Here is a 13,113-nt window from a genome sequence, read left to right as displayed (position 1 = left end):
ATATATATATATATATATATGCAACAGAAATATGTCTTATGTTAAGGAGAATATTCCCATACCTGCTCCAAACAAACCAGGGTTGCTTTGTTTTTTAAGGGTAGAGTTTGCTGAGCAAGCCTAGTGTAAACAGCTGGGTGCGGACACAGTTACTGCTTTGCAAACAGTAATAATACAAATAAAACAAACTCAAGCATGACTATCAGGCCATTCCAATCCAGGACCTCGATCCGACCTGGTTGATAACTTCATTTAACACATGTTAAATCTGACAAAGAGCCAAATGTTAATACCACTAAGCTACAGATTAATCAACTTAATCAAGTGGTAAACCCTAGAGAGAGCGAGAGAGAGAGAGATGTGTCCTTCAGGATTTGTTACATTTAGTCAACACTCAATTGAATCTATCAGTGTTTCATTTTATTTTCATGCAACATGAAAAATATAATAAAATAATAATAAATAAAAATAAAAAAAGATACTAAAGATACTACCAAATTAAATGTCCAGTGTGCTGGATGTAGTAGAACATGAATGCCCGCAATAAAATAACTATTTTGTAGTGAAACAGTACTCAAATTATACTCATATTTGCTTTCAGGCTTTCAGTGTGGGACATGCAGTAGTCTAAAAAACATTTTTCTTTCTTTCTGCTGTAAAAAAAAAGTAATTATAAAGAGAAACAGCAATCAAAGGTATTCACCTTTGAAGTCTGTTAATGACATTGGCATGAATGCATTCAAAAGTACCATTTGCCCCTTTACATTTCATGATCGTGGGTATAGAAATATACTTTACATATATTATACCCAATTCCATTAAAAATACCATTGTGAAAAGAATTGTTTAATTGTCTTGACAGGATTATGGGAAAGAAAAAAATAACAGTAATAAAAACTGTAAGGATAAGCACCATTTCAACCATACAACTATTGAAATTAAGATTTTGTGTAAAAATGTGTTAAAACCCACTTTGTAAATCCACTTACAAACATTCCTTTGTTAAGTAGATCATCCAACTGCAGTGCCTCTCAACAATCATACATTAAAGTTTCCTGAGAATGACTTCAAATAAAGAATGTCAGTATGCAAATTTGAACCTTACTGTCTTTGCTGATAACAGGCTGAAACTGGGTGATCAAACTTCAAAGCCAAGAGGAATAGCTATTGTGTTCAGAAACAGGCAGCATATTCAGATGGGATCTTGTTCTCTTAGGACAAGAGCCATTTTTTAAATCAGGCCATCAAACACAAAAAAAACCGAATTGTGTCTGTAACTATATTATCAGGATTTCAAATGAAGAATTCTCTAAAGCATAAGCCAGCTCTGACAAACAAAAAGAAACTCACAATCTAAACCAACTGTAATTTAGCTCTACAGACACAAGAAGATAATCTAGACTACTGTACACGTTAACCATCTCGTTAATACAATGTGACACTATACTGTATAAATTATATCCTAATGGAGCACAGAAATGCTTTTGTTGTACATTATTTTCTCCTAAAATAACAGACACTATTTTGTTATATATGTATTCTTTGTTCACAGAGCACTTTCAGATTTGGTTATGTTAATATGTTAAGCTCATAAGTGCTTAATATTGTAGGAGGCATTAAGTAATTTTCAACAATTCAAGGGTCACCAAGGGCATGTGCTTGAAAGTGGAGGGATTGCGTTTGTTAATGTATTAAATGATGAGAAAACCTAATGTCTTTCAGCTCAGACTGCTGTTGTGCCCTGCATTTCAATCATACACAAGGGCCTTGAAGAATATATCAATGGGGCTCTTTGCATTCTGGGTGGATAGTACAGTACCTGACAATCTGTTATCTGAGAAGTTACAATCAAATCCAAGTAGAAAGTGGCTTGGCAAATGTCCTGTTACAGTCCTAAATGCCCACACACTGCTGTTTTCATTATTAAAAATACTCTTTTTTTTGTACCATATTGATTTTCTACCATCATTTTAGAAAATAGTCTATAAGTGATAGAACATGTATCTTCAGCTATGGCCAAAAAGTTTTGCATCACCTATCATTTTAGGATTGAGACATAATAATAAAAAAAATATGTATGAACATAATTTAGATCTTTTATTTAACATCATGTAATCCAAGAAACCGTTATTATTTGTTTATTTAGCAGACACCTTTATCCAAGGTGACGTACAGAGACTAGGGTGTGTGAACTACGCATCAGCTGCGGAGTCACTTACAACAACATCTCACCCGAAAGACGGAGCACAAGGAGGTTAAGCGACTTGCTCAAGGTCACACAGTGAGTCAGTGAGTGAGCCAGGATTTGAACTAAGGGACCTCCTGGTTACATGCCCTTTTCTTTAACCACCGGACCACAACGCCTCCTACGAAATCATATCGCAAAAGTCTACTGGAAGCTACAACAGTAGTACAGTATTTAATTTTGAAATGTGAGATTTTTCAATTTCTGTCAATTTCTTTGTTAAGTATATGGAAAACTACAAGCGGTATGTAGTTCAATATGTTAATGTAACATTATTCAGCAGGTTTCATTCCACTTTTATGAAGCAAAATTAGTTAATTCTATAGGGTGATGCAAAAATCTTGCCATAGCTGTAATACTTACAGGACAAATTTATAAAAAAAACACTGTTTGGGTGATGTTCTTACCTGACACGCATTGTACAGCAGTTGATGCTCAAACTTCTTGATTCCCAGGATCTGCTGGAACATCTCGTACAGCTGCTCTTTGCTCAGGATCAGCTCGGAGGCAGCGCTGGCTGTCATTCTGGCTTGCTGTTTGCGAGGGTCCTCCTCCCCGCGATAAATTGCATCAAACTTGGCCATCCAGGAGCTCAGGACAGTCTCCTTGCTGAGGCCGTCGATCTCTGGCAGGCTGCGGACCCTCTTCTCAATGTGTTTCTTGAACACTTCCCTGGAATCGTTGGCGGAGCAGCCCCCACTTTGCACCATCCGAGAAACACGATCACTCTTGATAAACACCTGCAATGAGAAAGAAAAAGAAAAAAACCATTCACTGTTTTAGAAATGTATCCTATCCTTCTATATTCTTATTGGTAAATACAACATGAATTTCCCATGTCTAAAATGTAGACTGATTGTGCAAACATTCTTCATATTGAAATTGTTCAGTCGTTTTTTTTACATAGTAATATACAGAAACTGCCTGTGGCTTGACTGGATTTTAGATATCAGAGATACATCAAAGATACATTTTTTTATACTGAGTTGATCATTGCGTCAATATCTTTCTTTCGAATAGCTTTTAAATGAAAATCACCTAAAACCCTGTTTAAATCAAGAAGGGTTTCGCGGAAATAAGAAAACAATTAATTTCAGATTTCCAAGCTTGGCTGAAGCGGTCTAGTTATTTTGTACCACAAATTTTCTTTTTAACAATTGCAACATAGCGCTCTGTTTTAATTGATTTTTATTTCTTTTCAATTTGAAGTCTATCATGTCTTCAAACCACTTTCTTTCTAATGATCCTGACGGACGAGGTTTTGGCAGACTTTCTGCTGCTTTACCTCTTATAAGTGCAAACAGACCAATTAATATATGCCTTGTACATTCAGCATAGTCTACAGTACAGTAGTTTACAGTATAGTAATATTATTTGGCATGATGAGATACATGCCTGTAACAGACAGCTCGTTCACAGGTTTATTGTGCTCACAGGAGGGTGGTCAACTGTTGAGGTGTGGGGTTTCTAACTAATCCATTCAATATAGCGCAGTGCTACATTGTCTTTTACAACCTCTGTATATCATTAGGCAATATGCATAATGCAGAGGACATAACCTGCTAGGTAAATGTTCACAATGATATGTCAGTTACTGTAATGGCAAAGCCTGTTTCTGAGAGGAAGAATATGTCTGTAACTGTATAAATCTAGTAAGAAATAACTAGTTGCAGGATGGAGTGATTAAACTATACCATTAAAATGATTTTATTCCACTTTGAAAACATGCCTCTACACAAGAATAAAAAAAAAGAAAAAAAGGTCCATTAGATTTATTGTAAAGTGTATTTTGGTATAGGATCCCACTTTGAACTTCAAATAACCAGCTTTACATTTTGTGCACCTATAATAGTGTAACAGCGGGATAAAGGCCAATAAACTTAGATGCGGATTACCAATAAACATGATTTATAATTTGCCTTTGACCCTTCCCATCCTCCATTACAGCTGCAACAAGTAGAATCTTCCCTACCTTAAAACAAACAGCTGGCAGTGTTGTATTGCTACGTTTTAAATGGCATATTTACAATTCTAGAGGCCTAAGGTGAACCATGGCAGCTAAAACATTACTTAACATTCTTGTTTACCAACAAACCTTCCAAAACAACTCCCAAGAGAAAGACGTTAGAACGTGAATGTTTATTACTCAAATTTGTATGCTAATGCAATTACACAAATTTAGGTCTTGTTTGTCAACATGGTTATTGTAACAAATACGGGAATGAGAACAGCAATATACTGTAGCGCATATTTCTTAGGTAATAATACTCTATATGAAAGCCAGACCTTGCTTAATACTAATAATTTACTATGTTGAAAGCACATTATTTAACAAGAATTACTGAATAATAACATCATAGAATACTTATATTTTGAAAATGTTGGATCCCTTAAAAATGGCCTGAGAGTAATTGTCTATCGTTGTATACAATAAGGCCCAACAATCAAGTAACCCACTAACAATACTAAGCTTATTCTTTTTTATAATACAATAATGTAACACTGTTACTGGGAAAAGAACAAACTTACCTCATAATAGCTTTGGACAGCATTAATAAAAGCCTCATCAGCCACAATCTGAGTCTCACCGTTGAGGAAGGCCTGAAATCGATCTTTCACTGTCTGAAGTTGTTGCTTGCTTATCTGAAAAAAAAAAAAGGTAAATGAAGAAAAATAATTGAATTCATTTTTCTGTAAATTACTTGCTGAGATGTGTGCGGCGTGATGAGAAGCACCTTTGGGTTCGAACACCAGACATTTCATCTGTTTCTTAAGGGTCTTTTGGGACTAGTAATGTGTAGTAGGTGTCCCTGTTTAAATCTCAGTCATTTTCTGGTCAGGGTAAAACCTCTTTCTGTTATCAGCTGCTTCATCTTGGAACAATCGGAATCTTGGTATAATCACACAGTATGAGGTGCATTAGGCAATTTATAACAAACCTAGCACATATATGTACCAGTTTTTTATTTATATTGTGTGTATTGTGCTGGTTTGTGTATTATGATACTGAATGTCCTATTGTAAATACTTCTCTCCACTTGCTTGTACATGCGAAGGCAAGAAATAAAAATAAATACATATTGTGTCCTGTCCTTGCACGACTAAGTGGAATATCAAATTATAGATTTTAGTTACATTAAAATTTAACATAGAACATTTGGCGTTTAGAGGGGAGTAAATTAAAAAATACACAGGTAATTCAGGCTGGCTTTATCAGGTCGTATATATAGACAAATGGCATTGAGTTCTTCTGTGCCAGCCTCCAGAGTATTTTGTTGCGTATATCTGCCTCTGGCCATATTTAGCTTGCTGCTCTGTGTTGTAAAGGAATATGAAATTAAACAATATAATAACATAATATGATACCGAGTGATGAGAAAAGTAAATGTGGCCACCTAGAGAATAGTAGGAGGGTTGTTTTGTAAACGTAAGCATCACTGCTGACTGCTCTGACATTTATTGACTTTACTACAAAAGGAACGTTTCCAAAAAATTTTTTTAAACGACACAAGTATATGCTGTTCATCTGAGACGTAACATAATGGAAACTAATCATTTATATTGCTTAGCTGATTAATGAAAAATACAGAAGGCTATAACATTATGTTGAAAGCATAAGTAAGTAATTCGTTTTTTTTTCTTTCTGGTAACAGAGAGGATATACAGTATATATATATATATATATATATATATATATATATATATATATATATATATATATATATATATATATATGTGCAATAATTGGTGCAATAGTTAAAACTGAATAAAGTAAGGGTTATATAAAGTACATGAAATGGAGATATGCAGATAACATGAATATATATAGTGTGAATATATATACACACACACACACTTACTATACGCCATTTTAATTACACTGCAGCTTAATTACACTGGTTACTGCAGCTTAATTACACTGGTTACAATTACACTGGTTACTAATTCCTGAGCACAGATCCTAGTTAGGGTTTCAGCTACATGCTGCTGGACATGGTCCTCTGCCCAGAAAGGTGATGCAGACACTTTGTGGATATTGCAATATTATTCTATTAAAACTAATCACTTTGAATGGAAAACAGACCTGTGTTTAATTATTCAAATTTGTGGTACTATGATTTCCAAAAGCCACAGCAGATTGAAACGAAAGGCCAGCGCCGTCAGTAACATCTAAAGAATCATTATCTACTGTCTGTTTTCACAAAGACCTGGCTTGTAAACATGACATGCTGTAGCAGTGTAAAAGAAGCAACTCCATTTTACCTGTTTTCATTTAAAATTCAATTGACATGAAAATGAAGTACCAAACAGAAGCATACACAAAAAAGCGACTCTTTGTAAAAAGAACATTTTACACATTTCTATGAACAATCACATTATACAGTTAAAGGTACCTGAAGTCTAATTATTATTGGAGGGAAACTGAAGAGAAAAAAGATAAATGAATTACACCCAGGCATCACATCTGGTATGATCATGTTAGACTAATGATTGATATCCCCAGGTCCTAAAAGCTTTTGTGAGATTAGATTACTACTGACCCGAGTTTACAGCATGCTTATTGATTGAAGTAAGTTATTTTATACTTTCAAGATAATACTAATATATGTTACAGTATGTTGCAAAAACTGGTACATTAATATCCCATAGTCGCTTCACCTAAAAGAACACACACAATGTACAACACTGGGAGACTGACATGCACAGTTGAGTTTCACAACCATTATTACCTCAACCATTTTTCAGCTATTCACTGGGCTTCTGGGCCATTCCACTCAATTTGTATGTCGGTGGACATATGGTACGTTTCGGTTTTTTTAGTAATGGTACATCTATACACTATTCAGCTGTTAGGCTTTCATGGAAACCATGTTACAAAATGAGCATACTCATCACTGTGGTAAATAGACAAGTCTCACTCACAGACCGAAGGCACTTACATTGGATGCAATTTGTGAACATAGTGGTTTCAGGATATGCTCCGAACTAATCTAACAGAAATAAAGCTGGAACAATATAATAGTATAATCAGCCATTGGGTGAAGTCTGAATGTAAAATCTAACCTAACAGTACCACATTTTATTTTATATTCAAATTATAATTCAATTTTATACTGTGTTAGTACTATGAATAAACTGTAGTTTGAATAAACTGTATTATGCGTTGCTGCTTTGCTATCTTGATTAGGTTAGCTTTGAAAATAAGATCTAGGAATAACTGATTGAAAAATGACTGTTGTGGCGCAGCTCCTTACAGTCCTTTGTCTTAGACTTGAATGTTGTTGGGGAGTGGAAAAGTACAGTGAAACCTATCGCCTTTGAGAGTCTCTAGCCATCTGGATATTCATTTCAGTGCCCCACGTGTCCTTCCTTCATCTCTGCTATCTTATTCGGATATTTGACAGTATAGTGATTCACTGGTTTTCATTTTTCATTTTAAATATGCACTTTAACTTATTCCAACACTGCACATTTAAAAATAGAAGTCACAGCATAATTTTTCCCAGTGTAATAGAAATCTTGTTGCATTTAGCTATAAATATGCCTCAGTGTTTAAATCCTGAAATATTGTTGTATTGTTTTATATAGGTTACACTGGTTACTAATTCCTGAGCACAGATCCTAGTTAGGGTTTCAGCTACATGCTGCTGGACATGGTCCCAATCAGAAACTTTTCAGTTGAAAAATGATGGTATCAAAATAATTCATGGAAAAGGGACACGTGTGTGCGGGGGAATGTAAGGTTGGCAGGGATGGGGTTAAATCTGTCCCTGCCAAAAATCACAGGTGTGGCCAATTAGGCAACTGAGTGCTAATGAGAGGATGGACACCTGTATAAAAGCAGGGAGAAATCCTTTGTTTGGAAAGAGGGAGTTTGGGTGTGTGTAAACTGTACTATAAAATGAAGTAGACTACCCTGCCTGATCGTATTTTTTTGGTTTAAACCTTTTACTGTGGCCCCTGTGCCTTGTTTATTTGTTCCTGTGTTTTGTTTGCCTGATGTTTAAAAGTGCAAATATGCGCTTAAACTGCAGCTTTCTGTCTCTTGTGCATTTTCTCCTCTGTACAACCGAGCCCTCGGTGCGGTTAAGGAGATCCTGGGTTGTTTTTCCACTGCAGAGCCGAGCCGTGCTACTGACGTCACACGCAATGAAAGGCAGTTGTTATTAGTTATTGTTATTAATTAACTCAGTTTGCCAAAAGATACGCAAACAATACACAAAATTAATAGACCAACGGTACAGATGTATCTGTACTGCTATATTTTGTAAATATATTTAGGAATTTCTTTTATGATCCACTAATTGTACTGATTATGTCGACTCCCTAAAGACGGAGCACAAGGAGGTTAAGTGACTTGTTCAAAGTCACACAGTGAGTCAGTGACTGAGCCAGGATTTTAATCGGGGACCTCCTGGTTACAAGCCCTTTTCTTTAACCACCAGACCACACAGCCTCCTTATGTATCACAGTACATCTACCTACATCCAGAATTTTAAATCCAGTGTATTTAATGGTTTTGTCTTAGGGAACATTTCTTAGTAAACAGCAATAAATATTGTCTTTAAATTTTAATTACGACTGAAATACATTTGAGCTGTGTCAGCAATGTGCAAAACCCTTGAATAAAGACTTAACAACAGTTTTGGCTGCTGGTACTGTCATTAACTAATGAAAATAAGCTAATGGATGCTCAAGACATTGCTATGGCTTTGGAATAACCTTTCGACAGTCCATGTAGAGTAATGGAGGCCAAAAATCAGCTGATTCAGTAATCTATTAATGACACACACACACACACACACTCACATAACATGCATTTGTTTCCTTGTGTGTCTGTTCCCAGTTAGATTACCAGAGACAAAGATTCAATTATAAAACACATGGCCCACGCCTGACAGTCTGAATCTAGGTACTATTTCACAGAGATAAGCACGGTTAGCATAGGTTTTCTGTACCAGTAGCTTTAGGTCTGTAATGGGTCAGTTGGCGATTCTGTCGCAGCATAACAGAAGTCAAAGCCTCCTCGTATGCAATAAGTAATGATGTTTATTCTATCCACCTGTGTTCCAGAACTCACACTTGTAGCAATGTTTCACACTCTAAGTCTGGAAATAGGGTTGACTGAACTCTCACCAAATAAAGTGTGATTTAAACCAGGGAGAAAACTGTGTCTTGACAAGCTTTTAATACAAAAAGTCGACTATACTATGATTGGGTGAAGAGTGAAAATTAAAGACTTGAAAATGTTTATACCTTTCATTTACAGCAAAGACAGGCAATCAACAGCCAATACAACAGTGGTCCACTATTACAGAAAGCACCCATAAACATGGTCTTGTGTGTTTAGAACAGTAATAACAGTAACAGGATATATATATATATATATATATATATATATATATATATATATATATATATATATATATATATATTTTAGCTCAAAGAGCCAGCTGCCCAACGTTTCGATATGTTGTACATATCTTTCTCAAGGGAGCCTTCGTTTGAATCAAAACATTGGAGGTATTTAAAGGTTTTTGACGGCATGACAACTACTTGTTATTGTTTACATTCAAATCCATGATTTATTCTTATATGATGTAATGGTGTTCTATATATTGTGACATCATTTTTACTTCTATCTTTGAATCTGTAATTCACTTTGTTTTCCTTAATTATCTTCAAACTGTCCTCTTCTCTGACTTACTCCCAAACTTTTTTCAAAACCACAAATATTCCTTGGTTTTCTCTTTCTTTTCCATTGTTTCACCAATAAAGCAACTTGAATACACTTCCAAATGCAAATCTATTTTTTTTTTTGTTTAATAAGTCATTTAGCAGACGCTTTTTATCCAAAGTGACTTACAGAGACTAGAGGGTGAACTATGCATCACAACTGCTGCTGCATAGTTACTTACAATATGACCGATATACAATGTAATTTAATGACTTGGACGTTATGGCAAGAATTTTTGTAATTCCTTAATATCTGAAAGGAATATTAGGGGGAAACAAGCATGAATAAAATGTGATTTGATTTACACATCAATACTCCTAAAACAGAATACAGGTAGTGAGGTATGTGTATTGATCTGAACAGCGAGCAGGTATTTAAGCGGGATGGATATTCATGAATCCTCTTATAAAACACCATTTAGATTCCACCACAATGATGTCTCAGCATTATACAATGCTGCTTGGAAGCTGCTGAAAAAAGGACTTGTGTCGTATTTCCTTGGTTTGCCCTTGACTGTCATTTATCGATGAAGCATTCTGCTCTCAGGCACAGTGAAACTCAGTCCACTCTCAGGGACCGTATTGAATATGTGTATGACCTCTGAAGGGCACGCATGAGAACACTTCTTATCATTCCCCACAGGATAACACTCCAACTTTTTACATAAAATGCAGCATCTGAAACACTCAACATATCTGCTTCTATAAATGTCCACTTTATATGGATACAAATAGATTTATCCATATAAAGCCCTGCTGATAATATTGTAGAGATGGCAGATGTTAAACAGTGATGGATGGCTCTGGAAGAACAAAAGAATGTTATAAAATGAGCAGACCTATTCAAACTGTACTGGAGGTCATACGTTTAGATGGGTTGGTTTGGAACTGATAGTGAGACAGATTCACAATCAACATGCATACTCTAATCCTACAAAAAAAAAAAAAAAAAAAAACAAGTGATGTGATTATAGCATCACGCTGCTACATCTCTGTAATCATCTGATCTGCTGAGGGTAAAGCAGCTAGATGGTAACCACTGGAGACTTCATGTGGAGAGTAGAACACTTAAAAGCAGACTCATAACTCTGAAATGTGTTCAGAAGCAGCAGCAGTAGCCAACGGAAGGTACATTTATTTTATGATCTTAAAAATATGCAAATTGCATTAAACACAAACAAAGAAGCATGCTCTTATTTGGGTCATAAACCATTCATGATCACTAAAGCAATAAAAACAACTTAGAGGTCACAATATCAGTCGTGGTCAACAGGAAAAAAAAAACATTCTTAATGTAAGCCTGCAGATTGATCAAAACGGCGTCTTTGTATCATTAAAAGGTGTTTTTCTTTAAAATCAGGAAAACAATGGGACAGAATGTGAACTAAAGCAAAAAGCCTGATATTGCTGCTTTTAAAGGCATAGTTGGCTGCAGGGGCAATATCGATTTTTCTGAAAATGGAAATTAAATCGAAAGGTCGGAACTAATTCTATCAGGTGCCATCGGACCACAAGTTCAAGAAAGAAGTGCTTATAACGGTGTTTTTTAAAACAAATATATATCTTTCTTACAGTAGCTGTTACTCAATTAATCTGCATTCGGTATTTGGATAATTCACATCCGACAGTGCTCTGCAGCCTGCAAATTCATGCATGGCTGAGAGCGGAAAGTGAAAACGCCTTTCACGTTTTGTCTTGCATTGTGAACGAGTGGATTGCGGTACTATAGGTATTCACTTTTTAACATCAACAGACTAAAACTAAAACAAACCTATCCAAATATACACCAATTAAAAATATGAGTATGTGTTAAATAAGGTTATTATTTCTAATTACATTTTGGGGTCTTCTAGCTGCCTCTAGCAGTTTTTCATATTGATCCAGGCTCTTACTGCTTTTATCTAAATTGCATTGGTGTCATGTTTGGTGGTCCACTATTCATTACCTGATATAGCGTACAGTACAACACTCTGTACTGGGAATGCGTGTTGTTTTTCCATTTGAGTCCTGAATGACAGGTCAATGTTATATATAGAGAAGCAGTCCAATCTGTGACAGATTTCTATTTTCTCATCCCCGAGGCACACTGAAAATTTTAACACCAAAAACCACCTGGTCTGTTTGCAAAATTCAAATTTGTACACATCCATTTTTACAAAATGTGTAAATTGGGCTCTTCTTTTAAGAGTCTTTGATAAGAAGTTGTACAAAATGGCCGAACCAGGGAAAAGACTAGTTGAGCGGTGAGACCAATTAAAGTGATTCAAGAGAGATTTTGAGAGGGAAAGATCTCTAGATTTGAACGTCTGCCACAAAACAAACACAAAAGCCATACAATCAGTTTCAGTTTCTTCATTTAGCAAATGAATACACATATGTAACTCAAATTAGTTAATCTAGTAAAACTGTTTATAACAATGCTAAACAGAGTTTACAAATCCAGGCTTCCTTCAGGGCCTACTTTATTAAGGAATATAAATAGTCTGTCCTGTTTTAATGAACTTCAGTGTGTAACAGATTTCAGCTCAACTGTTTGAAAATGCTCTTTCAAGAAAAGGTGCATATTCAAGGAGTTAAATACCACCTAAACCAATGCATGCAAACTGCAGTATAGTAAAACAGCAACAAGTAAACACGGAAAAATATGGATAAAGGGTACCTCAGATTTGCTCTCTAGAGCTATAACCGCACTGTTGGCAGCTATAATTAGATTTGTGAAGAAAAAAACCCTTTGATGTTATCTTTGTAAGCAGATTTTTAATGCTTGGAATACAAATGAAGAGAATACAGGAATGCTTTCCTCTTTGGATACAATGCTTTCCTACTTGGAAATAGAGTGACCACTCATCCCTAATTGGACTGGACAGTCCCTAAATGTAAAGATCAAGTCCCAATAAATGACTTTGGGATGGATCTTGTCCCGATTCCTTACCTTACAGCTTAGCCCACATTCAAACCATAGCATATCTGTTTGGAGCAAAGCCCCACCCCTGTCATATCATTTTGCAATGCCTTACACGGCCCAGAATGACTGACACATTGGATAGCCAATCTAAGGCACAAAACTACATAGTCCCACTATCATGTGACTTTTAACACTCACATCAAATGTCCTCCAAAAGCCTGACACT

General features: G+C 35.6%; 1 protein-coding gene across 20 annotated transcripts in view; it reads right to left on the bottom strand.

Moving 5' to 3' along the window:
- Positions 1–13,113, bottom strand: part of LOC117413889 (calcium-dependent secretion activator 1) — a 103,595-nt gene that overhangs the window by 77,166 nt on the left and 13,316 nt on the right. For all 20 annotated transcript variants that reach the window (XM_058999688.1, XM_058999690.1, XM_058999695.1 and 17 more), the window contains exons 2-3: positions 4,775–4,888; positions 2,653–2,985 (exon numbers count right to left, since the gene is read on the bottom strand). In XM_058999688.1, coding sequence (XP_058855671.1) covers positions 2,653–2,985; positions 4,775–4,888 — 447 coding nt within the window. The remainder of the gene's footprint in view (positions 1–2,652; positions 2,986–4,774; positions 4,889–13,113) is intronic.

The sequence above is a fragment of the Acipenser ruthenus genome, chromosome 25 (assembly GCF_902713425.1).
Source record: "Acipenser ruthenus chromosome 25, fAciRut3.2 maternal haplotype, whole genome shotgun sequence".
NCBI classification, from domain to species: domain Eukaryota; kingdom Metazoa; phylum Chordata; class Actinopteri; order Acipenseriformes; family Acipenseridae; genus Acipenser; species Acipenser ruthenus.
Note: the sequence above shows the minus strand (reverse complement) of the source record. Positions and strands in the feature narration are given on the sequence as shown.